At 37.6% G+C, this 26,693-nt stretch overlaps 1 protein-coding gene across 19 annotated transcripts in view; it reads left to right on the forward strand.

Moving 5' to 3' along the window:
* Positions 1–26,693, forward strand: part of SYCP1 (synaptonemal complex protein 1) — a 144,782-nt gene that overhangs the window by 13,765 nt on the left and 104,324 nt on the right. For all 19 annotated transcript variants that reach the window (XM_086392007.1, XM_086392019.1, XM_086392021.1 and 16 more), the window contains 4 exons: positions 3,330–3,388; positions 4,613–4,682; positions 5,549–5,622; positions 9,656–9,764. In XM_086392007.1, the coding sequence (XP_086248133.1) occupies positions 3,330–3,388; positions 4,613–4,682; positions 5,549–5,622; positions 9,656–9,764 (312 nt within the window). The remainder of the gene's footprint in view (positions 1–3,329; positions 3,389–4,612; positions 4,683–5,548; positions 5,623–9,655; positions 9,765–26,693) is intronic.

Genomic DNA, 26,693 nt, shown 5'->3' on the forward strand with positions numbered 1-26,693 from the left:
AGGTAATCTAATTTGTAATTTGACCTGTGTAAAGGCCTATTTCTTGTCTAATTGTAGGTGTCATTAATGAACTTTAAAGTCAGCTTATTTGCTAATTACATTGTATTAAAGGCTTAGTGATTTCATTATTAATTAAAATCTTTAACTTTTTTTTTACTTCATTATTTACACATGCATTTAGACTTCTGGATCCAAATAGCATTCTTTGCATTTATCCCTACTATAATTTCATTAGGCATATCTCTATTTTAATCATGTACCACCACTTATTATTTTGGGATCCTGGCAAATAACATAATTTTTCTGTGTCACACTTTTGTTATCTATGAAATGGGGATAACCACAGTTCTATTTACCTATACTTAGATTTCATATATAATATATGTATTTATGTGTATATTTTTCCCTTTGCCCAGGACTCAGGCATTTTTTTGGTCCTTATGTCAGGTCAGTTTCTCTCTCTCCCTCAGTTCTTGTCTCATCAGTAACAAAAATTTGGAATGACAGACTAAAGGTTTCAAACAACAGACAAGTTGCAACTCAATTACAACTCAAGCAGACATATCTTTTAGCTCAGTTAGTAAAGAATCCACCTGCAATGCAGGAGACCCCAGTTCGATTCCTGGGTTGGGAAGATCTACTGAAGAAGGGATAGGCCGCCCACTCTAGTATTGTTGGGCATGCTTTGTGGCTCTGCTGGTAAAGAATCTGCCTGAAATATGGGAGACCTGGGTTTGATCCCTGGGTTGGAAAGATTTACTGGAGAAGGGAAAGGCTACCCACTCCAGTATTCTGGCCTGGAGAATTCCCTGAACTGTATAGTCCATGGGGTCGCAAAGAGTTGAACACGACTGAGCAACTTTCTCTTTGTTTCACTTTCTCAAGATGTGGGAGCAGGCTGACCCCAAAGGAGTCATTGTCCTCCCAACCCCTTTAGGCTTCCCTCTTTTTATACTTCTCCTCTCCTCCTTTTTGTTGTGCCCTGTGCAAAATAGGGGTTTTACCCACCGTCAATCAAGAAAAGGAATGCAAATAGGCATAAACTCAAGGTTGATTGACAGTTGCAATTTATATAACAGGCTCTGTTGTGTATGTCTTCCTATAATTCAGTCTGTTATAATCAGATGTATATATGTATAGAATATTTATGAACCCTAAATGAGCTCCTAGCTGCCTAAGGTTACTTGAAGAAGCCCCTGTGGGTAGTTTGTATCCACTCTGTGCCTAGGACACAAGTACAGGAGTGGAGTAAGTCTCTGTGGTTATTTTGTAGCATATCTGTGAGCTCTCCTAAGTGTGTCTGGGATGGGTTTAGAGATCAGCTTGGATTCCTTTCCTCATTGCTCATGCCTATCTTCCTACCTAACACTTAAAAGTTACAGTTTTGTCAGGACAGTCATTTGAATCTATGTGTAATAGTCTTTCTTTAGACCAGAAAAGTTTTATGATATCTTTGGCCACTTATTCTGATTTCTGTTTGGGCATACTTGTTATTTATTTGTTGGCCCTTGTTTTTCATTTCTATAATTGTTTTAATATTTGTTTTCTCACCTCTTTCATGTTCTCTTTTCTTTGTTTGATAGTATTTTTTCATGGCCTTGTGTAGATTTTCTAACCATATACATCATTGAAATAAGCAAGAACTATCTAGACTAAATGAATAAACAAGATGTTAAACTGGCTTTGGACATAGTATAGTGGTTGAATCCTCTTTTGATATTTATAGTTGTATGGCCAGTCACTGAACAGTTTCTAATGTTTTCACCTTGCATGGGTCTACTTTTGGTAGGGAATCTCCTTTCTGTCCCTTCTGCCTCTTTTTCTGATACTCTGATAACTTTTGTGGAATATATGATTCTTAGTGAGTTTAGTCAACAAACTCAGGCATGCACAAAATTTTTATATCTTAAAATGTTAAAAATCTTAAAGCCTTTATTCTGCTCACATGGAAGAAATTTATCTTAGTAAATTTGAATTTTTCTTCATTACCTGGGGTTGTATATAAATTTGGGGGTGCCCATATAGTGCCATGTGGTAGAGAGGGACATTGACTTCTCAGTCATCTGTCCTTTGAGACTTTGATCATTTGGCTCCTCATTGACATTTGAGTCTATCATAGCTGCCATTCTTGTTTTGCAGCTTGTTACTTAGAATCTGGAACTAATACTGTCCCTTCAGTTTATCATGGTTTTTGTGATTCTTGGCCCAAACGGGTGGAATTATGAAGGGATAGTCACATTGTCTTTTACTGCCTTGTGCCTTAATTCTCTGTAGTACCACATATCAACACTCAGTTTGAGTATAGTTAGTAGCTCAGGTTAAAAAAAAAAACAAAAAAAAACCCCTAAAAATATTGTAGAAGATTTACAGGAGATTTCTCTTTGGGACTACACTTATTCTTAGCTTATTCTTGTCTTGACATTTATTTTCCTTTCTGTCTCTTCAAAAAATAGAGCATAAACAAGAGTGAGATTTATGTTTCATTTGAAATTCACCTCATGGACACAGATGTACAGAACAGTCTTTTGGACTCTGTGGGAGAGGGAGGGCGGATGCTTTGGGAGAATGGCATTGAAACATGTATAATATCATATAAGAAATGAATCACCAGTCCAGGTTCCATGCAGGATACAGGATGCTTGGGCCTGGTGTACTGGGATGACCCAGAGGGATGGTATGGGGAGGGAGGTGGGAAGGGGGTTCAGGATTGGGAACACGTGTACACCCGTGGCGGATTCATGTTGATGTATGGCAAAACCAATACAATATTGTAAAGTTTAAAAAAAAAAAAAAAGAAATGCTATCCAGTGGGTGGTGGTCCAATGGAAAGGACCTGCCTGAGTCCTGCATATGGTTTCTCACTCTAATGAAAAGTGTCTTTTATCCTTGGGACACTCACTTAGCTTTTTCTCTGTTAAGTAGAGGACCTCAAAGTTTTCTTCTAAGAAAAAAAAAATAAAAGTCACCTCATGAATCTTAAAAATACAAAGGAAAAATACTTCACACGTAGTTGTTAAATCCCAAATTATTGTAAATGCTAAAACTATAAATATAAAATTTGAATAAATTAATGAGTAATAATAATTCTATAAAAGGAAATTAGAGATAACTGAACAGCTCCAACTTTTGAGGTAGTTGTCATGAGGTATGACCATGCCTTATGTAAATTATTTTTAATACTACTTTAAATGACTCAAAAGATGTACCAATATCCTTTACTAACACAGATTTTTAAATATTTTAATGCTTACCTGAGACATTTGAGTGTTACCTTGTTGGAATCATAGTTGTTTTAAATTTAATTTTGAAATATTTTATATTTATAACAGATGAATATGAACGAGAAGAAACTAGGCAAGTTTATATGGACCTAAATAGTAACATAGAGGTAAGTGGTAGTGAAAATCTGAATATTTTAAACAGAGGCATTTCTAAGCAAATTAGAGTAATAGCTACAAAAATATGAACAATTGTTCTTGCTAAAGGGATTATTATTTACCTTTTGATATATGATTATATCTAGTAAAATTCTCAAGATTCCATACTATGAGTATTAATGTTTTGTTTTTTAGTGGTTTTTTTAATTTACATGTTAGTGACACCATTTAACTTAATTTATTAGATATTAACTCTGTGTCAGAGACTAGCACATTTTGACATATAACCATTAATTTGAAAAACATAGCAAGTATTATTAATCTGTGTCTGGTGCCTGTTTACTTTTTTAAAAAATCCCATCCCCTATCATTCTTCAGTTTGCTTCTCTGCTGTAATTCTTTCTTTTTTGTTTCTCAGACTTGCTAAACTCTTTCTGATCTTGCTTCTCTGAATTTGTTCTTTCTATCTAGAACTTTTCGTATCCAAGATCTTGTGCAAATGTATATGCTTAATTCTGCTTTTTTATTACCCTCCTTATTATTTCACCTAAAATATCTTTCTACTCAGTCGTCTTCTCTCCTCACCTTGTCTTAACTTCCCTGAAGAGCACTTGAAACTGCATGATATTTATTTGATATACACGTGTGCATGTGTGTGTGTATGTGTGTATTTGTGTTGGTATGTCTTCTTTCTTATACTGAAATGAAAGGATAAGGACTTTGTCTTATATCCTAAATGCCTAAAACAGTGCCTGGCACATAATTGACAGTAACTATTTATTAAATGAATAAATGAATTCATCCAGTTTTACAAATCAGGATTTGTTGAATGTTGAATGAACTCATGCTGACAGGAAGTATAATTTGAACTCTTATGGGGAGAGACCTCACAGAGATTATACTCTAGTAGATTGTAAACAAAAATCAGTTGAAAATTACAGATTTTGATATGGGCTATTAAGTAAATGACTAGAGTACTAATAATTGTTTTGCTACTCTTTGGTATTATATAACCTGTCTCCAGTGCCTTTAAGCATCTGAGAAGCTACCATAACAGGCACTCTTAGTACATTTTAGTAAATTGTTTAATTATTAAAAGTTACAGAATTTTCATTATTCAATGTTGTATAGTTTTAAATGTAATGATCACTTGATACAAATTTATTATTTTCATTGCTTCAAGAAAGCTATTTAAAAAGCCTTAGTATGATTCTTAAAACTTCAATATATTTCAGAAAATGATAATAGCTTTTGAGGAACTTCGTGTGCAAGCTGAGAGTTCCAGACTGGAGATGCATTTTAAGTGTAGGAATCTTTTTATTTTAAATATTACTCTTCTATTTATATTTTTAATAAATTCTGTTAATGTTTTCATACCTTCAGCTTGATGCCTAAACTCTTGGAAACTTTTACACTGTATATGGTTTTATAAGCCCCTCAAAATCTTGTGGAATGTGGCAGAGGATTGGTATATGTTAAAAATAACCTGTTTGACTCAAAAGCTACATTTTCCCTGAAATCAAATTATGGTTTGTACTTAAGTTTTTGGAAGTGTGATTTGGTTTTATTTTTACATTTCTTGGTCAAGTTGCATGTTAAAATAATAATAGATATATTTTTAAAATCTGTTATTTCAGATTTGTGTGTTATAAAGAAGAAAACTTTTATATATGTGCTGTTATAAAAATTATAGAATGTTAGAAAGTTATTGTAACTTGCTACTGCTGCTAAGTCACTTCAGTCGAGTCCGATTCTGTGCGACCCCATAGACGGCAGCCCACGAGGGTCCCCCGTCCCTGGGATTCTCTAGGCAAGAACACTGGAGTGGGTTGCCATTTCCTTCTCCAGTGCATGAAAGTGAAGAGTGAAAGTGAAGTCACTCAGTCGTGCCCGACTCTTAGCGACCCCATGGACTGCAGCCCACCAGGCTCCTCTGTCCATGGGATTTTCTAGGCAAGAGTATTGGAGTGGGGTGCCATTGACTTCTCCGTATTATAACTTAGATATTGTTAAATTTACTAAACAGAAGTTTAGCAGCAAGAAGATAGCAGTTTCATCTTTTCACATTGGAATTTAATATCTAGATAAATAACAAAGTGAAATAAAATATCAGAAACTTAAAATTTTGTTTGTGATAGTTACATTAAAGTATATTTGTTTTACTTTCAAAGTAAAGGAAGATTATGAAAAAATCCAACACCTTGAAGAAGAGTACAAGAAGGAAATAAATGACAAGGAAAAGCAGGTATTTTTTACAAATCTATTTTCTGTATCCTTTATATTTGCTAATAAATGAGATACTTAAAATTTCATGAGAAATTTTTATTTGCTGCCTGCTTGATAAAGTTTTGAATTTTAATATTATGTATATTTAAATATATTTTCCATATGCCTTAATTTCCATTGACTCAAATTTGTACATATTGAATGCTATCCCTTTTTAAAAAATCCGTGGATCTTCTACAATATTTATATTAGTGGGTATTAGGACATTCTGTAAATATATATTATTTTGTGAGGACTTTTGTTCAGATAAAAACTTCATAAAATATAAATATGATCATGATTATGCAACCCACATTTTGCAGTTTATTTTGAAATATGTGATTCATGACACCAATGAAGGTGAACTAAAACGTTCTTTTGCTTCTTTCTGTTAATGTCACATAGTGGGAAACTTGAAAATGGTGAGTTTATATTCTTTTAGAGTCACAAGAATGTTGATTTCAGATGATGATTATGCCAACTTTAACAGTTTCCAGCTTTCTGAATTCAGAATGGAAAATGAAATATAGAAAGGAATCTTTGGGTAGTATAGTTATTTTGACTATCATCTCTCTACTTCTCCCTATTTTTTCTGAGTTTTTATCTGACTTGGCACAAATACCTTGTAATTATAGATAACAAGGATATGTACTAAACAATAATGGCAAATATTAATTGAAAGTACAAAGAAGATTCTTAGAGTTTTCTGTAAAGTGAAGTGAAGTCACTCAGTCATGTCCGACTCTTAGTGACCCCATGGATTGCAGCCTACCAGGCTCCTCCATCCATGGGATTTTCCAGGCAAGAGTACTGGAGTGGGGTGCCATTGCCTTCTCCTTGACTTCATTCTTATATGTATTATACTTTGATCTTTTAAAAGAGCTAGCATTTTTTTCTGTATTTTAACCATATTTTTAAACCAGATTTCTGAAAAAAGGAGGTATTCTTAAAAGCGAAAAGTGTGCTTATTATACAGAACACAAAAATAGAATAAAGTGCTGAGAAGCTTGTTGGAATCCGGAGTGCATGAGCTGAACTTTCAGATCTTGGGTGTTCTTTATAAAAATGATGCTGTGGCCAGCTAGTGTTTTGGTGGGGACTCTGTGTTTGTTGTTTAGTTGCTTTGTTGTATCTGACTCTTTGCAACCCCATGGACTGCAGCACGCCAAGCTTTCCTGTCCTTCACTATCTCCCAGAGTTTGCTCAAACTCAAGTCCTTTGAGTTGGTGGTACCATCCAATCATCTCATTCACTGTTGCCCCCTTTTTTTCCTGCTCTCCATCTTTCCCGTATTTCCAGTGAGTTGGCTCTTCACATCAAGTGGCCAAAGTATTGGAGTTTCAGCTTCAGCATCAGTCCTTCCAGACAATATTCAGAGTTGATTTCCTTTAAGATTGACTGGTTTGATCTCCTTGCTGTCCAGGGTACTCTCAAGAGTCCTTTCTAGCACCACAGTTTGAAAGGATCAATTTTTCAACAGTTGGCCTTCTTTATTGTCCAACTCTCACATCCATACATGACTACTGGAAAAACCGTTGCTTTGACTATACAGATCTTTGTTGGCAAAGTGACTTCTCTGCTTTTGAATACACTGTCTAGGTTTGTCATAGCTTTTCTTCCAAGGAACAAGCATCTTTTACTTTTGTTGCTGCAGTTACCATCAGCAGTGATTTTGGAGCCCAAGAAAATAAAATCTGTTAACTGTTTCCACTTTTTCCCCATTTGTTTGCCATGAAGTGATGGAACTGGATGCCATGATCTTAGTTTTTTTCATGTTGAATTTCAAGCCAGCCTTTTCAGTTTCCTCTTTCACCTTCATCAAGAGGCTCTTTAGTTCCTCTTCACTTTCTACCATTAGAGTGGTATCATCTCCATATCTGGGTTGTTGATATTTTTCCCGGCAATCCTGATTCCAGCTTGTGATTCATTCTGCCTAGCATTTCTCATGATGTACTCTGCATATAAGTTAAAAAATAGGGTAACAATATATAGCCTTGACACACTCCTTTTCCTGTTTGATATCAGTCTGTTGTTCCATATCTGGTTCTAACTGTTGCTTCTTGACCTGCATATAGGTTTTTCAGGAGGCAGGTATGGTGGTCTGGTATTCCCATCTCTTTAGGAATTTTCCATAGTTTGTAGTGATCCATACAGTAAAGGCTTTTGCATAGTTAATGAAGCAGATGTTTTTCTAGAATTTCTTTGCTTTCTTCATGATCCAGTGAATATTGACAATTTGATCTCTGGTTTCTCTGCCTTTTCTAAATCCTGCTTGTATATTTGGAAGTTCTAAGTGTTGTTATTTTCAAGACTTTTTTTTTTTTTCCCTAGAAATCTCCAAATTCTTTTCCTGGGAATGTAAACTTTGTTGATAGCATTTCGGGGCTGGGTTAGCAGGACAGGCTGAGTCTCATCATTCCATATGTTGACTTCTTAGTTATATCTTTTGTCTCCAACCTTTCCTGTGCCTGGAAATCCAGGTTTAGAGATTCTTTTGTGTTTTTTTTTTCCCCTCTGATTTGATCATGCTGGTGTCTCTTGCAAAGATGGAATAGGCTTGTTCTCTGATTGGCTTTCAGGGAGTAGCATCCAGGAAAGGAGGGTTAAGAGGCCTAGAGAAGACTTACTACTCTTAGCAAACTTGCAATCTCCTTGTACCTTTTGTTGTTGTTGTTCAGTCTCTCAGTCATGTCAAACTCTTTGCAACCCTATGGACTGCAGCAAGCCAGGCTTCCCTGTCCTTCACTATCTCCCTGAACTTGCTCAAACTCATGTTGATTGAGTTGGTGATGCCCTCTAACCATCTCATCCTCCGTCGTCCCCTTCTCCTGCCTTCAGTCTTTCCCAGCAGCAGGGTCTTTTCCAATGAGTCAGTTCTTCACATCAGGTGGCCAAAGAATTGGAGCTTCAGCATCAGTCCTTCTAATGAATATTCAGGATTGATTTCCTTTAGGATTGACTGGTTTAATCTCCTTGCAGTCCAAGGGACTCTCAAGAGTCTTCTCCTTTTACTTAGTCTCCTGTTTCATACCTAGTTTCCACAGTGTCTGTGCTTCAAATTCTTGAAACATTCTGGGTTTCTTTAGGATTGAACTATCTTGCTTCTCATTTGTAATCTTCCCTGTGTAGACTCTTAGTTTTGATCTTGCATTTCTATGCTAAATCATTTTCTGTTCCCTTTCACTGTTTTCCTTTTTTACATTTTGTGGCTTAGATTATAGAAGTCTCATGGTTTCATGGAAGATGAAGTCCATCTTTGTTGTTTTTCTGGTGATTTTTTGGGTGGTTTGAAGATGAAAATAGGGTAGGGAGGTCTTTCTACCATCTTGAATCTGTGAGTCTTCAGTCTATAAGTTTATCTTTCACCTTTCCTTTACATGCACTCTATTCTAGCCATCTAAACATTTCAGCTCTCTGAATAGAAGCATGATCTTTTGATCCTTTGTATTCTTACACAAGTCTAGAATGCTCATTTCCTCCTGCTAACCTGAATACTTAGACAAGACTAAGTACTTGTCTATCAAGATTCAGTTCAATTCTTTGAGAAGGGTTAATTTTTGATTACATCCCCCAAGACTGATTTAGATTTTTTTTCTAATTCCTGTAAGATTTTTGTTCTATAATAATATTCAAGTTTAGTTGTTTGTCACCTGGTCTAGGCTATGAGTTTCTTGGATGACTTCCATCATGTCTGTATATTCAGTGCTTATTATGGTTTCTGGAACAGAGTAGGTGCTCAATAATATTTATAGAATAAATGAACCAGTAGATTCCAATATATAATCTTCTAAGTGATAACTTAAAATGCTTATTATAATATTAAGAATGTTGCACTAGTTTGCTCACTCCTTCATTCAATAAATGTTTGCTGTGCAAGCACATACTAAATGCCAGGCACAGACTGATGAAAAGCATATAAGGAAGTACATAAAATAATCATAGATGATGATCGGTGCTAAGGTATCATTTAATTTTTTGTATCTATAATGTATTATTTAAATATTTCATTTTAGGTATCACTGCTTTTGATCCAAAGTACTGAGAAAGAAAATAAAATGAAAGAGTTAACATTTCTGCTAGAGGAGTCCAGAAATAAAATTAATCAATTGGAGGAAAAGACAAGTAAGAATTTATATAAGAAAATATGATAATGTGTTATGTATTCCTCTTGTTATGTTTAAAATTTTAGCTTTCATTACAGTTTTATTGTAATGAAACAGTTTTGTAATGTTTTGGGCTTCCCTGGTGGCTCAGACAGTTAAAGAATCTGCCTGCAGTGCAGGAGACCCAGGTTCAATCCCTGGGTTGGGAAGATACCCTGGAGAAAGGAATGGCTATACACTCTAGTATTCTTGTCTGGAAAATCCCATGGACAGAGGAGCCAGGCGGGTTATAATCCATGGGGTTTCTAAGAATCAGATACGACTGAGCATGCATACACCACACACACACTAGTATCCTTGCCTGGGAAATCCCATGGACAGAGGAGCCTGGAAGGATACAGTCCGTGGGATCACAAAGAGCTGGACACAACTGAGCAACTAACACAGTTTTGTTGTAATGGTTTTTAATGCTGTAATTCTCCACCCAGGTTGAAAAGTTGGAGGAGGGAATAACAGTCACTTAGGAAGCTTTTTAAAAGAAGATGTGCTCCTCTTTTCCCTTTGCATACTCTCATTTTCTTCAAGTTTCAAGAAGGTGCTCCATGAAAACAGGGATCTTTGTCTTTTTTTGTTAATTGATGCGTTCCAAGTGCATAAAACAGTGCCTAATATATATTAGGCATCAAATATTTTGTAAATAAATGAATACTCTAGGAGCACTATGGAGACAGTTATTAATTAGTCTTGGAGCAAGGTATTTGGAAAGGCATTAAGGAAAAGTTGTTTGTTGAAGTAGACCATGAATGAGTCAAGTTGCTCAGTCATGTCTGACTCTTTGTGATCCCATGGACTGTCACCTACCAGGCTCCTCCATCCATGGAATTTTCCAGGCAAGAGTACTGGAGTGGGTTGCCATCTCCTTCTCTAGGGGATCTTCCTGGACCCAGGGGGATCGAACCCATGTCTTCCGCATTGCAGGCAGGTACTTCACCGTCTGAGCCACCAGGGAACGAATGCTATCAGGTATGCCAAAATGTTAAACCAGCAAATATTAAAGCCTAAATAAGACAGTTCAGAACTTCCCTGGTGATCCAGTGGTTAAGAATCCGCCTGCCAATGCAGGGGACGTGGGTTTGATTCCTGATCCAAGAAGGTTCCACATGCCTCGGGGCAACTAAGTTCACCCGTCACAACTACTAAAAGAAAGAAAGAAAGTGAAGTTGCTCAGTCTTGTCCGACAATTTGTGACCCCATGGACTGTAGCCTACTAGGCTCCTCCACCCATAGGGTTTTCCAGGCAAGAGTACTGGAAAGTGAAAGTGAAGTCACTCAGTCATGTCCGAGTCTGCGACCCCATGGACTGTAGCCTACCAGGCTCCTCTGTCCATGGGATTTTCCAGGCAATAGTACTGGAGTGGATTGCCATTTCCTTCTCTAGGGGAATCTTCCCAACCCAGGGATCAAACGTGGGTCTCCTGCATTGTAGACAGACGCTTTACCATCTGAGCCACCAGGGAAGGAGGGGGTTGCCATTTCCTTCTCCAGGGTAAGTAGATCATAGATGATTAAAAGTCCACCTGACCTGCCTTTTGAGAAACCTATATGCAGGTGAGGAAGCAACAGTTAGAACTGGATATAGAACAACAGACTGGTTCCAACTAGGAAAACGAGTACGTCAAGGCTGTATATCATCACCCTGCTTATTTAACTTATATGCAGAGTACATCATGAGAAACGTTGGGCTGGAAGAAGCACAAGCTGGAATCAAGATTGCTGGGAGAAATATTAATAACCTCATATATGCAGATGACACCACCCTTATGGCAGAAAGTGAAGAGGAACCAAAAAGCCTCTTGATGAAAGTGGAGAGTGAAAAAGTTGGCTTAAAGCTCAACATTCAGAAGACAAAGATCATGGCATCTGGTCCCATCACTTCATGGGAAATAGATGGGGAAACAATGTCAGACTTTATTTTTGGGAGCTCCCAAATCACTGCAGATGGTGACTGCAGCCATGAAATTAAAAGATGCTTATTCCTTGGAAGAAAAGTTATGACCAACCTAGATAGCATATTGAAAAGCAGAGACATTACTCTGCCAACAAAGGTCCATCTAGTCAAGGCTATGGTTTTTCCAGTGGTCATGTATGGATGTGAGAGTTGGACTGTGAAGAAAGCTGAGCGCCGAAGAATTGATGCTTTTGAACTGTGGTGTTGGAGAAGACTCTTTAGAGTCCCTTGGACTGCAAGGAGAGCCAACCAGTCCATTCTGAAGGAGATCAGCCCTGGGATTTCTTTGGAAGGAATGATGCTAAAGCTGAAACTCCAGTACTTTGGCCACCTCATGCGAAGAGTTGACTCATTAGAAAAGACTCTGATGCTGGGAGGGATTGGGGGCAGGAGGAGAAGGGGACGACAAAGGATGAGATGGCTGGATGGCATCACTGACTCGATGGACGTGAGTCTGAGAGAGCTCCGGGAGTTGGTGATGGACAGGGAGGCCTGGTATGCTGCGATTCATGGGGTCCCAAAGAGTCGGACACGACTGAGTGACTGAACTGAACTGAGACAGTGAATTGGAGGAGGGAGTGTAGGCGAAAGAAATGGCTTGTGCAAGTCTTAAAAGTGTGAAAATTAGGGTATATTTGAAGCACTGATTACTATATATTAGTATACTAGTATAATATAAATATTAGTATATATCTTTAAGTCTGTATCTTAAAGAACTCGGATAGATGAGACTGGAAAAAATGTTTGGATCAGATTATGAAGGATCTTTAGGATCATGTAATATTTTAGACTATCTTTTTATTGAGTGTTTTTCAAACTTGTTCAAGTAGTAAGGCACTTGAAAGGTGTGCCCTTTGTGAAATACTGTGCTCCTTTCAGAACATCATGGAGATCTTGTGGCATTTTTTCAGTTTTTTCTTAAAAACATGGCAAAGAATTATTTAGTTCCTGTTAACCTATGCCTGCTCATTTTACCTTGCTGTCATTACTGTGTCCTGTACTCCAGATATTGAAATTGTTTAACTTCTTTTACATTTTATGTTCTCCCTCTCTCACCAGCTTTTTGCTACTTCTACTAACCAAAATTAACCTTCTACCTCCTCTCCAAACCTATTGGCTAAATTCTGCTGAACTCCTTATTGTTAAGAGTGGCTTAAGCATTACTTGTAAGTCTCCTGTGACCTTGAGTGTCTTGAGGGCAGTGTCTTACTAAATATCTTTGTAACTCTATAGTGCCCAACATGTTGCTATATATATAATAGAATTTTAATAGGTGTTAAGATGAATGAATGTTTAATCTTATCATATAAACTGGAAACAACTTATTGGTAATAAATAATACTGTATGATTCTGCAGACTTATAGCCACTGAAATATATTCATTTAAGTTACTTTTCATTGTTTCCCATCTATCCATCTATCTTCCACTTGTTTTTCTCTTTGTTTCAGCTTAGATATCTTCTACTGACCTGTTATCTAACCCTGCCTTCTACTGTGTCAAATTGCTTTTAAACTCATTTATTGAATCCTTAACTTTAATCATATGTCTTCCTTCTAAAATTTCCATTTAATTATTTTTCTAAAGATTTCATTTCTCTGGTTAACTTCTCTTTTAAAAGTGACATTTCATCCTTTTTGAATATATTAGTCATTGATATTTTATAGTTCTCTTTTTACTTCAACATCTGGCTCACCTTTTGATCTGTTTCTTTTTTAAAAACATGGTAAAATACATATAACATAAAATTTACTATCTTAATCATTTTTAAGTGTATGGCTCAGTGGCACAGATACATTCACATTGTTAGGCAGTCATCAGTAGTATTTATCTCCAGAACTCTTCATCTTGCAAAATTGCTGTATCCATTAAGCAAAAACTTCCCATTTCCTCCTCCCCTCAGCCCTTGGTGACCTCCATTCTACTTTCTATTCCTTTTTAATCTTATTTTTTAGTGATTTGTCCTTATCTTTTGATGTGTCCAGTAATTTTTTGATTGAATTCTGTACATTGTTATAAGAAAAGTTACAGGCGCTGGCTGATGTTGTCTTCTGTTTGCTAGGGAGAAATTGGGCTGATTATTGTAATCCAATTAGAGGCTAGCTGAATGAAGGGAAATAGTCAAGTTTATGAGGTTTTTTTGAGTCTTCAGTTTTGTTTATTCAGCTCTTTGAGACCTGTAAGACTATGCTATTTTAAAAAACTTACTTACTTTTAATTGAAGGATAATTGCTTTGCAGTATTGTGTTGGATTTTGCCATATATTAACATGAATCAACCATAGGTATATCCCCTTTCTCTTGGGGATGGGAGGTGGGTCCTGCCGTTCTAGGTTGTCACATATATGCTGTCTATTTTAATCCCCTGGAAACAGCCCTTTGCTGGGACCAAGCGAGCATTTAGGCCTCTTGCTCATGCCTAGAATCAGTAGATGTCAGCTAAATTTTGTCAGTTGACTTATTAGGATGTATCTTTTAGGAATCTTAGCCTTACTTTAGTCCTTTTTGTTTAGATTTGTTCTGTGTTTACTAGTTATTTTCAGCATGAAGGTTTGTCTGTTACCAACTACTTCATTCTCCCTGGAACTATCCATTTAAATTAATTATGATCAGCTAATTCTTATTTTTAATATTTTCTTCAGTTCAGTTCAGTCGCTTGGTTGTGTTTGACACTTTGCGACCCTATTGACTGCAGCATGCCAGCCTTTCCTGTCCATAACCAACTGCTGGAGCTTGCTCAAACTGATGTCCTTTGAGTTGGTGATGCCATCCAATTATCTCATCCTCTGTTGTCCCCTTCTTCTCCTGCCTTCAGTCTTACCAGCATCAAGGTCTTTTGCAGTAAGTCAGTTCTTCACATCAGGTTGCCAAAGTACTGGAGCTTCAGCTTCAGCATCAGTCCTTCCAATGAATATTCAGGATTGATTTCCTTTAGGATTGATTGGTTTGATCTCCTTGCAGACCAAGGGATTCTCAAGAGTCTTCTCCAACACCACAGTTCAAAAACATCAGTTCTTCGGTGCTTAGCTTTGTTTAGTCCAACTCTCCAGTAGTCCATATGTGACTACTGGAAAAATGATAGCTTTAACTAGACAGATCTTTGTTGGCAAAGTAATGTCTCTGTTTTTTAATATGCTGTCTAGGTTGATAATTAGCTTTTCTTCCAAGGAGTAAGCGTCTTTTAATGTCATGGCTGCAGTCACCATCTGCAGTGATTTTGGAGCCCAAGAAAATAAAGTCTGTCGCTGTTTCTGTTGTTTCCCCATCTATTTTCCATGAAGTGATGAGACCGGATTCCATGATCTTAGTTTTCTGAATGTTGAGTTTTAAGTCAACTTTTTCACTCTCCTCTTTCACTTTCATCAAGAAGCTCTTTAGTTCTTAGTTTTCTGCCATAAGTGTGGTGTCATTGGCATATCTGAAGTTATTGATACTTCTCCCGGCAGCCTTGATTCCAGCTTGTGCTTCATCCAGCCTGGCATTTCACATGATGTATGCTGCATATAAGTTAAATAAGCAGGGTAACAGTATACAGCCTTGACGTACTCCTTTCTCGATTTGGAACCAGTCTGTTGTTCCATGTCCAGTTCTAACTATTGCTTCTTGACCTGCATACAGATTTCTCAGGAGGCAGGTGAGGTAGTCTGGTATTCCCATCTCTTTAAGATTTTTCCACAGTTTGTTGTGATCCCCACGGTCAAGGGCTTTGGTGTAGTCAATGAAGCAGAAGTAGATGTTTTTCTGGAACTTTCTTGCTTTTTCAGTGATCCAACGGATGTTGGCAATTTGATCTCTGGTTTCTCTGGCTTTTCTAAATCCAGCTGGCCCATCTGGAAGTTTATGGTTCACATATGGTTGAAGCCTGGCATGGAGAATTTTGAGCATTACTTTGCTAGCATGCGAGATGAGTATAATTGTGTGATAGTTTGAACATTCTTTGGCATTGCCTTTCTCTGGGATTGGAATGAAACCTGACCTTTTCCAGTCCTGTGGCACTGCTGAGTCTTCCAAATTTGCTGGCATATTGAGTGCAGCACTTTCACAGCATCATCTTTTAGGATTTGAAATAGCTCAACTGGAATTCCATCACCTCCACTAGCTTTATTTGTAGTGATGCTTCCTAAGGCCCACTTGACTTCGAATTCCACGATGTCTGGCTGTAGGTGAGTGATGACACCATTGTGGTTATCTGGGTCATGATCTTTTTTTGTATAGTTCTTCTGTATTCTTGCCATCTCTTCTTAATATCTTCTGCTTCTGTTAAGTCCATACCATTTCTGTCCTTTATTGGGCCCATCTTTGCATGAAATGTTCCCTTGGTATCTCTAATTTTCTTGAAGAGATCTCTAGTCTTTCCCATTCTATTGTTTTTCTCTATTTCTTTGCACTGATCGCTGAGAAAGGCTTTCTTATTTCTCCTTGTTATTCTTTGGAACTCTGAATTCAAATGGGTATGTCTTTCCTTTTCTCCTTTGCCTTTAGCTTCTCTTTTTTCAACTATTTGTAAGGCCTCCTCAGACAGCCATTTTGCACTTTTTTTTTCTTGGGGATGGTCTTGATCACTGCCTCCTGTACAGTGTCACTAATTTCTGTCCATAGTTCTTCAGGAACTTTCTCTATCAGATCTAATCTCTGGAATCTGTCAATTCTACTATATAATCGCAAGGGATTTGACTTAGATCATACATAATGGTCTAGTGGTTTTCCTTACTTTTCTTCAATTTAAGTCTGAATTTGGCAATATGGAGATAATTTTACAAGAAAATAATAATAATTTCTTGTTGTTACCTAATTTTTGTCACTTGCCAATACTTGTCTGCTAAAGAGTATCAGTGATCAGAGATTTAAGAAAAAAATTTAAGGGGAGAAAAATTTGACTCTTTTTCTCTGTTTATTAAGAGTGATATACTTTTAAATAGGATTCTGTTTGGAGGGGGTTTGGATCTTTTTCATGAGGCTACATATCAGTCATACGTGATTAAACTCATTACTTTTTTTCATTCTTTTATCAGTGTTGGCTTTTCTGCTTGTCTTGACTTCTGTTGTTCCTCTCCTTTCCAAACTTTGAATTGGAAACCCTTGCTCTTCATACATAGCATATAAAATTTTTTTCTTCCTCAACATATTTATGCAAGTTTTCTTTACCTTTTTGCTTTAGCAAATTTGAGGTCTCTGCTTCCTTGCTGTCCTTTTGAATGTAAGCTCTACATTGTCCTACAATACATGTATAATGGAGTTAGAAGGCAGTTGGAAACTTTGTTTTGGATATATATTAGCACTTTGAAATCATTACTCGTTAATTTATCCATTCAACTTTTATTAACCTCCTTTCTGTTCTGTGCCAGGCACAAAGCTAGTTATGGGGAATGCAGTTGCTTATTATTGCATCCTTGCTTTCTGGAAGAGAATTCTATTTCCAATATATCAAGGAGTTTTATAATGAATGGATATTGACTCAATATCCACAAAAATATCAATAAAAATAAAATACTTTTTAGGGGGCATATATTGAGATATCATATTTTTTCCTTTGTTAGTGATTAGGTTTTTTTTTTTTTTTTTGGCTTTTTTAAAAATTTTATTTTATTTTTAAACTTTACATAATTGTATTAGTTTTGCCAAATATCAAAATGAATCCATCACATGTATACATGTGCTCCCCATCCTGAACCCTCCTCCCTCCTCCCTCCCCATACCATCCCTCTGGGTCGTCCCAGTGCACTAGCCCCAAGCATCCAGTATCGTGCATTGAACCTGGACTGGCATCTCGTTTCATACATGATATTTTACATGTTTCAATGCCATTCTCCAAAATCTTCCCACCCTCTCCCTCTCCCACAGAGTCCATAAGACTGTTCCAGTGATTAGTTTTTAATGTTATTTTCTAATGTTAAACCTACTTTTCTAATGTTAACTTTTTATCTCTGATTATAAATCTACTTTTATTATTATTTTTATATGTTGTGGACAGGATCTGATGTGAACATGAATCATGTCTTTTCCCAGTGTGTGCTGGCAACTGTCACCTTGCTAAGAGGTTGGGTTGGAAATGGAGGGTCTAGAGCCACAGTCAAGTGTGAGCCAGGGCTTCTTTTCTCAGTGGCCAACATTACCCTGTTGGAGGCAGGGTCAGGTCTCCACTTGCTCACACAGAAGCTCTAAGAGTTGGGTCTGAGCCATCTTTGTTCATTCTAGGTGTGTGCTCTCTTCCCTCCCAGCACTGGCACCCTTACCTCATATGGAGCAGTTCTGGAGCAAGAGGGGCCAGTGCAGGTGCTTGATGTTGGTCTGAGTGTGGGTCGTGGCATCCCTGATTACAGTTAGAGTCTGGACTGCTTTTAATGCACTGCCTCTGTGAGTACCATTAATAGCTGCCCCTGCCTCTTCAGACACTTTTCTAGGTCTGAACTGCCTTTGCAACCCTCACCCTAGTTTGGAGTTGGGCTGCAGAGCTGGCAGGCATGGCTGATGTGGGTCTGGGTGCAGGCTATGGTGGTGTCAGCTGTAGTCAGAGTCTGGTACTACTTTTGATACATTGCTTCTGTAAGCACTGGTAATGGATGCACCTCCCTATTCAGATACTGTTTTGTGTCCGGGCTGGTATAGTCCCTCACAACTGAGCATGGTCCTCAGCCACAGCAACTCTTTCCCTAATGTGGAGTTGTGTTGCAAAGCACACAAGGCCTGAGTAATCACTTGGCTCAGGCTGGGTGGCACACTGTGGAAGTTACGGGAAACAAGCTAGAGTCCAGTGCAAATTCAGTTTGCTTTCTCTGCCTTGTTTCAGGAGTACGAAAATGTTACACCTCTCTTCATGATTTGAATCTAGGTTTCTTACAGTCACCTTGTTAGTCTCACTGGTTTTCTAACCAGTTTGGGTGACTTGTTTTCCTGCTTTTGGACCTGAGGGCTAGTATACCCAAAATGTGATTTGAACTGCTCATCTCTCAAGGAGGATTCCCTTCTTCTTCCATGTTGCCTCATGGGGCAGAGGTCCTGATCTGATTGCTTCTCTTCTCTTCCTGCTGGATTCCATCTTACAGCTTTAGATGTACAAGGAAAAAAATGGATGCCATTTTTAGAAAAAAAAAAGAAAAATGGATGCCATTTTTCACTTAGTTTTCAGTGAGTATCATTCTGCATATAGATGTATTTTTGATGTATTCCTGGTGGGGAGGTAAGTTTCATGTCCTCCTGCTCTTATCATTTTGATCTTAATCTCTCCCCTTAATTCTTAGATCTTTAATTTGGGTCCTATTCTTTCTGCCTTGAAGAGAAATACTTAGAATATCCTTTAGTGGAAATATGTTTGTGATGATCTCTCTCCTATTTGTCTGAACATTTGTTTGTTCATTCTCATCTGAAAGGATTTTTTTGTTTGGTATATAGTTCTGGTTGGCACACTGTATATTTAAACTATTTTGTTTTAGCACAGTGAAGGTAGTATTTGCTCTCTTTTGGTTTCCTTTGTATTACTTGTCAAACTAACTGTTGAACATTTGAAGATAAGTTATCCTTCCCCTCTCTTGGGTTTTTTCAGATTTGCTTTGTTTTTGATATTTTAGCATTTTCAGTATGATATGATATATGCTTAATTTTATTTTATAGTTTCTTAAATCTGTAAATTAATGTCTTTTATTATTGCTTTTCTTCAGGCATTATATTTGTTCTATTCTCTGTTTATTCTCCTTTTTGAAATTTGAATAAAACTCATGCTAATTTTCCCTGTCTTTTGTTACTATTAATTTCTTTTCTATCTTTTCACAGTTTTGCCTTTCTGTGCCTTATTCTAGATGATTTTGTTGGCCCATCTTGTCATTCACTAATTCTGTTTTTGTTTCTCATCCACTCTGAACTCTTTCAGTTTTAGTTATTAGATGTTTATTGTAAGATATTATTCTTATTTTTAAGATCTGCTATTCTACTTTATGTAATTTTATTTCTTATTTAATTTAAGCTTTTTATTCTTTAAATATACTAAGAATAGCTATTTATAGTTTCTTTCTGATAATTCTTTATCCTAAATATTTGTCTTTTTTTCTGATAAATTTTAGTCCAGATTTTGTTTTATTTATTCAGCCTTATTTCATTGGGTACCTTTTTGTCTTTGACTACATTTTAAAAAAATTATGTTGAAGTATAGTTGCTTTACAGCATTGTGTTATTTTCTACTGTAGAGCAAAGTGAATCAGCCATATGTGTACATAATCTCCTCTTTTTTGGATTTCCTTCCTGTATAGGCCGCTTGAGAGCATTGAGTAGAGTTACCTGTCCTGTACAGTAGGTTCTCATTATGCTAAGTCACTTCAGTCGTGTCCGACTCTGTGCGACCCCATAGATGGCAGCCCACCAGGCTCCCCCGTCCCTGGGATTCTTCAGGCAAGAACACTGGAGTGGGCTGCCATTTCCTTCTCCAATGCATGAAAGTGAAAAGTGAAAGTGAAGTCTCTCAGTTGTGTCCGACTCTTAGCGACCCCATGGATTGCAGCCTAACAGGCTCCTCCGTCCATGGGATTTTCCAAGCAAGAGTACTGGAGTGGGGTGCCATTGCCTTCTCCGAGGTTCTCATTAGTATCTATTTTATTCATAGTTGACTACATGTTTATTGTTTTTCTTGAAAAATTTTTTTCAAGCAAAACTTTCTCTTATTAGTATAATAAGGCCTGCCTGTATGTAGGTAGTTTAGCTTCCTCTTTGGAGGATTCTCATTTGCTTTTACCATGTGCATGGTGGCTCTACCCATCTTAAGTCAATTTCATGGCTTGGGATTAATTGGATGACTCAGATGATGTAAACCTGTGCTGCAGATTTGCTTGAGGATTTGTTTATTTTTGCTTCATCCATTATGTAATGATTGTCCTAGCTTACTGTACAAAACTGCATTTAAAATCAAACCCCATACCTGCCAGAGATGCTTGGAGGCCTCAAACAAAACCTTGTATGCACGAGGACCCAGAGACCCCACAGAGACTGAGCCAGACCTGCCTTTGAGTGTCTCCTGCAGAGGCACAGGTCAGCAGTGGCCTGCCATGGGGACAGGGCCTCTGGCTATAGCAGACCTGGGAGCCATGGTGTGTGGCGTAAGTTGTCTTGGAGGAGGTCGCCATTAGTCCCACTGTAGAGCCACCAAGCAGATAACCCATAAACTGGAGAAAAATTATACCAAAGAAGTTCTCCAACCGTTGAAAAGTTCTAGGGCCCATAAAAGATTCCCCAACTTGGAAATCTGGCAAAGGGACTGAGAACCCCCAGGGAATTTGACTTTGAAGGCCAGTGGGATTTGATTATAGAACTTCCACAGGACTGGGGAAACAGACTCTTGGAGGGCACAAAACCTTGTGTGCACAAGGACCCAGGAAAAAGGAGCAGTGACTGCACAAGAGACTGAGCCAGACTTGACTGTGAGTTTCCAGGAGTCTCAGGCCGAGGCATAGGTTGACAGTGGCCTGCAGTGGAGTCAGGGGCACTGACTACAATAGTCCTGGGAGCCGGTATGCTTTAGCGTAAGTCTTTTTGAAGGAGGTCTCTTTTTGAAGGAGGTCGCCATTACCATCATTACCCCTACCATAGTTTGGCCTCAGGCCAAACTACAGGGAGAGAACACAGCTCCACCCATCAACAGAAAATTGGGTTAAAGATTTATAGAGCATGGCCCCGCCCATCAGAGCAAGATCCAGATTCCCTCACAACCAGTCCCTCCCATCAGGAAGCTTCTACAGGCCCCTTATCCTTATCCATCAGAAGGCAGACAGAATGAAAACCACAATCACAGAAAACCAAGCAAACTAATCATATTGATCACAGTCTTGTCTAACTCAATGAAGCTATGAGCCAACCTGTGTAGGGCTACCCAAGACAGACAGATCATGGTGGAGAGTTCTGACGAAACATGGTCCACTGGAGAAGGGAATGGCAAACCACTTCAGTATTCTTGCCTTGAGAAATCCATTAACAGGATGAAAAGGCAAAAAGATATGACACTTCCCAGGTTGGTTGCTGCCCAGTATGCTACTGGAGAAGAGTAGAGAAATAGCTCCAGAAAGAATGAAGAGGCTGAACCAAAGCGAAAACAAAGCCCAGTTCTGGATGTGACTGGTGATGGAAGTAAAGTCCGATGCTGTAAAGAACAATATTATATAGGAACCTGGAATGGTAGGTCCATGAATCAAAGTAAATTGGAAGTGGTCAAACAGGAGATGAATAGCATGAACATCGACATTTTAGGAATCAGTAAACTAAAATGGACCGGAATGAGCAAATTTAATCCAGATGACCATTATATCTACTACTGTGTGCAAGAATCCCTTAGAAGAAATGGAGTAACCCTCATAGTCAACAAGAGAGTCTGAAATGCAGTATTGGGTGCAGTCTCAAAAATGACAGAATGATCTAATGTTCGTTTCTAAGGCAAACCATTCAATATCACAGTAATCCAAGTCTGTGCTCCAGTCACTAATGCCAAAGAAACTGAACGGTTCTATGATGACCTACAAGACCTTCTAGAACTAACACCAAACAGAAAACATGTTCTTTTCATCATAGGGGACTGGAATGCAAAAGCAGGAAGTCAAGAGATACCTGGAGTAACAGGGAAGTTTGGCCTTGGAGTACAAAATGAAGCAGGGCAAAGGCTAACAGAGTTTTGCCAAGAGAACAGACTAGTCATAGAAAACACCCTCTTCCATGAACATAAGAGACAACTCTACACATGGACATCACCAGATGGTCAATACTGAAATCAGATTGATTATATTTGCAGCTGAAGATGGAGAAGCTACAGTCAGCAAAAACAAGACTGAGAACTGACTGTCTCAGATCATGAACTCCTTATTGAAAAATTCAGACTTATATTGAAGAAAGTACTGAAAATCACTAGGCCATTCAGGTATGACCTAAATAAAAATCCTTATGATTATACAGTGGAAGTGACAAACAGATTCAAGGGATTAGATCTGATAGAATGTCTGAAGAAATATGGACAGAGGTTCGTGATGTTGTATGGGAAGTGATGGTTAAAACCATCCCCAAGAAAAAGAAATGAAAAAAGGCTGAGGAGGGCTTACAAATAGCTAAGGAAAGAAGAGATGTGAAAGGCAAAGAAGAAAAGGAAAGATATATCCATCTGAATGCAGAGTTCCAATGAATAGAAGAGATAAGAAAGCCTTCCTAAGTTATCAGTGCAAAGAAATGGAAGAAAACAATAGAATGGGAAAGACCAGAGATAGGAAAGACTCTTCAAGAACATTAGAGATACCAAGGGAATATTTCATGTAAAGATGAGCATGATAAAGGACAGAAATGGTATGGACCTAACAGAAACAGAAGCTATTAAGAAGAGGTGGCAAGAACTATACCAATAAGATCTTATGACCCAGATAACCATAATGATGTGATCACTCACCTAGAGCCAGACATTTTGGAATGTGAAGTCAAGTGGGCCATCACTACAAATAAAGCTAGTGGAGGTGATGGAATTCCAGTTGAGCTATTTCAAATCCTAAAAGATGATGCTGTGAAAGTGCTGCACTCAATATGCCAGCAAATTTGGAAGACTCAGCAGTGGCCACAGGACTGGAAAAGGTCACTTTTCATTCCAATCCCAAAGAAAGGCAATGCCAAAGAATGTTCAGACTACCGTACAATTATAGTCATCTCACACGCTAGCAAAGTAATGCTCAAAGTTCTCCAAGCCAGGCTTCAACAGTACATGAACTGAGAATTCCCTTGTGTTCATGCTGGATTTAGAAAGGCAGAGAAGCCAGAAATCAAATTGCCAACATCCATTGGATCATAGAAAAGCAATGGAACTCCAGAAAAATATCTGCTTCATTGACTGTGCTAAAGCCTTTGACTGTTGGGTCACAACAAACTGTGGAAAATTCTTAAGAGATGGGAATACCAGACCACCTTACCTGCCTCCTGAGAAATTTGTATGCAGGTCCAGAAGCAACAGTTAAAACTGGACATGGAACAATGGACTGGTTCCAAATTGGGAAAGGAGTACATCAAGGCTTATGTTGTCATCCTGCCTATTTAACTTCTATGCAGAGTACATCATGCAAAATGCTGGGCTGGGTGAAGTGCAAGCTGGAATCAAGATTGCCGAGAGAAATATCAATAACCTCAAATATGCAGATGACACCACTCTTATGGTAGAAAGTGAAGAGGAACTAAAGAGCCTCTTGATGAAGGTAAAAGAGGAGAGTGAAAAAGCTGGCTTAAAACTCAGCATTCAAAAAACTGAGATCATGACATCCAGTCTCATCACTTCATGGCAGATAGATGGGCAATCAATGGATACAGTGACAGACTTTATTTTCTTGGGCTCCAAAATCACTGCAGATGGTGACTGTAGCCATGAAATTAAAAGACGCTTGCTCCTTGGAAGAAAGCTATGACAACCTAGACAGCATATTAAGAAGCAGAGCTTTACTTTGCACAGGAAGATCCGTATAGTCAAAACTATGGTTTTTCCAGTAGTTATGTATGGATGTGAGAGTTGGACCATAAAGAAAGCTGAATGCCGAAGAATTGATGCTTTTGAACTGTGGTGTTGGAGAAAACTCTTGAGAGTCCCTTGAACTGTAGGGAGATCAAACCAGTCAATCCTAAAGGAAATCAGTTTTGAATATTCATTGGAAGGACTGATGCTGAAATCTCAATACTTTGGCCACCTGATGTGAAGAACTGACTCATTTGGAGAGACCCAGAAGCTCCAAAAGATTGAAGGCAGGAGTAGAAGGGGACAACAGAGGATGTGATGGTTGGATGGAGTCATGACTCGATGACCATGAGTTTGAACAGGCTCCAGGTTTGCTAATGGACAGGGAAGCCTGAGGTGCTGCAGTCCACAGGGTTGTAAAGAGTAGGATACAACTGAGCGACTGAACCGAACTGAACTTACTGTACAAAGGTTTAATTCTTGAACTTCTTACCTTATACAGTCTTTGAGTTTTCATATTTTTTTCTCACTTCATCATAATTTCAGATCAAAATCCAGCTTTGCCAGGACTTGTGAATTCCTTGAGGCAAAAGCAGTTTTTGTGCTTATGTTATTTCTCCAAGTTTCTATTTTGCCTTCACTTTGTGACCATTAATTTCATTATTTTTTCAGGAGTTTAATGATTTTAATGTTCTTAATAATTGATCCTGAATTTTTTATTCCCTTTTAGAGGTGTGTTTGTTTAAAATGACATACCTCACTATTACTCCAATAGAGTTTTCAGTTTCAATTTTATATGTCATTTCTACATAAGTTTTAGTTTTTGGATATCTTCCTTATTTCTTTTACCTTTTTTGTTTTTAATTAAAAAAAATCTTTTGGCTGTGCTGCATAGCATGTGGGATCTTCGTTCTCTGATCTGGGTTTGAGTCTGTGTCTCTTGCATTGGAAGCATGGAGTCTTAATCACTGGACAACTGGCAAAATTCCTTCTTTTAGTTTTTAAAAATGATACACAATACTTTTTTTTTTTAATCCAGTAATTACAGCCAGTAATCCTAACATCTGAAATCTTGCAATCAGGTCAAAGTTTGTCTTTTTTCTGCTGACTTTTCTTGTAGTAGTATTCTGTTTACTCTTGTGGTTTTGATTGTGAAGTCCTATAATTTCATCTGTCGAAATTCTTTAAGGGCTGAATTAGAGGTATATTTTTACAGAGAAAATTTACTTTTATAGCTTCCAGGATTCTGGGGGAACTTAGGGGAACTTCAAATTAAGTTTTGGCTTAGAGATTTTTAGTATTTTTAAGAAGCATATATTCTGTTCCCACACATGCCTAACTACTAGTTTGTGATTATGATTTCTCAGAGGAGACACTTATTAATAGACCATTATAAATAGTATTGTAATAGATAGTCTTTAGTTATCATTTCCCTCTCTCCAGATATTCTTTTCCTAGAATTGGAGCACTAACCCCTTCATTTCTACACAGATTTTGAGATTGGAATTTTTTAAAAATATGTCTGAAACATTATTCTGTTGCTTGACATCCTTTATTGTTTTTCATGACTTAGAAAGCAAATACTTCTGAGCAAGTTGTGTGAATCCTATTATGACTTTATCATTATTTTTCCAATCATATCTAGTATAGCAGATATTATGATTTCTTTCTTGTGCTTTGTTTCATGCTGTTGAGATACATTTCTAGACTTCAGAATGTTTATCCTATCTCTCTGTTTTTTGACTTTGTATATGCTCTTTTGTATCTCTTGTGATTTTCTTTTCCTCCCTCAGCTCCTGTTACTCTTGTTAATTGTTACTGGCTTTCAAATGTTTTAACTCAGCTGTCACTTTCTGCAAGCCTTTCTTGAACTTTCCCTCTCCTATGTCTGTCTCCCCTTACTTCTAACACTTATTGGTCTTATTAGGCTTAGGTACCACCTCTGTATTTATTCCCAGAATTGCTCATGAGTACTCATCAGCACTTATTTTTGATTATTTGCCTGCCTGCCAAGTAGTTCCACTTTCTGTATACATCATATCATCATCCCATCATCATAATAGTATTTAACATTTTACTATATGCTAGACACTGTGATTAAATGTTTTAAGTTGCATTATCTTGTGTAATCCTAATAGGAACTCCTTGAAATATCATTACCTGTCATTTTCCATGTGGGAAAGGTAGGGAGCAGTTGGTTAAGTGTGCCCATGTGTAGGTAGCTAGTAAAAGGAAATAGAATAATTTGAACCCAGGGATGAGCATGAGTTTCTTACTGTTTGTGTTTTTATGAGATTTAGAAGTGAATGCACACAGATAAAGCATAAAAATAGCACCTGACACTTAGGATTTAGTAAATACTAGCTATCAAGTGAAGTTATTTGATTTTTTTCATAGTATATAAATAAGTAAATGTAATAATTTAGAAAAATATAAAATCAGAATAGTAAATGATAAAATCATGAACAATTTCACCATTAGGAGATAAATTGCTTTTGAAC

Source organism: Bos grunniens, chromosome 3 (genome assembly GCF_055505025.1).
Source record: "Bos grunniens cultivar Pamir isolate PY7600 chromosome 3, Bosgru_T2T1.0, whole genome shotgun sequence".
NCBI lineage: Eukaryota > Metazoa > Chordata > Mammalia > Artiodactyla > Bovidae > Bos > Bos grunniens.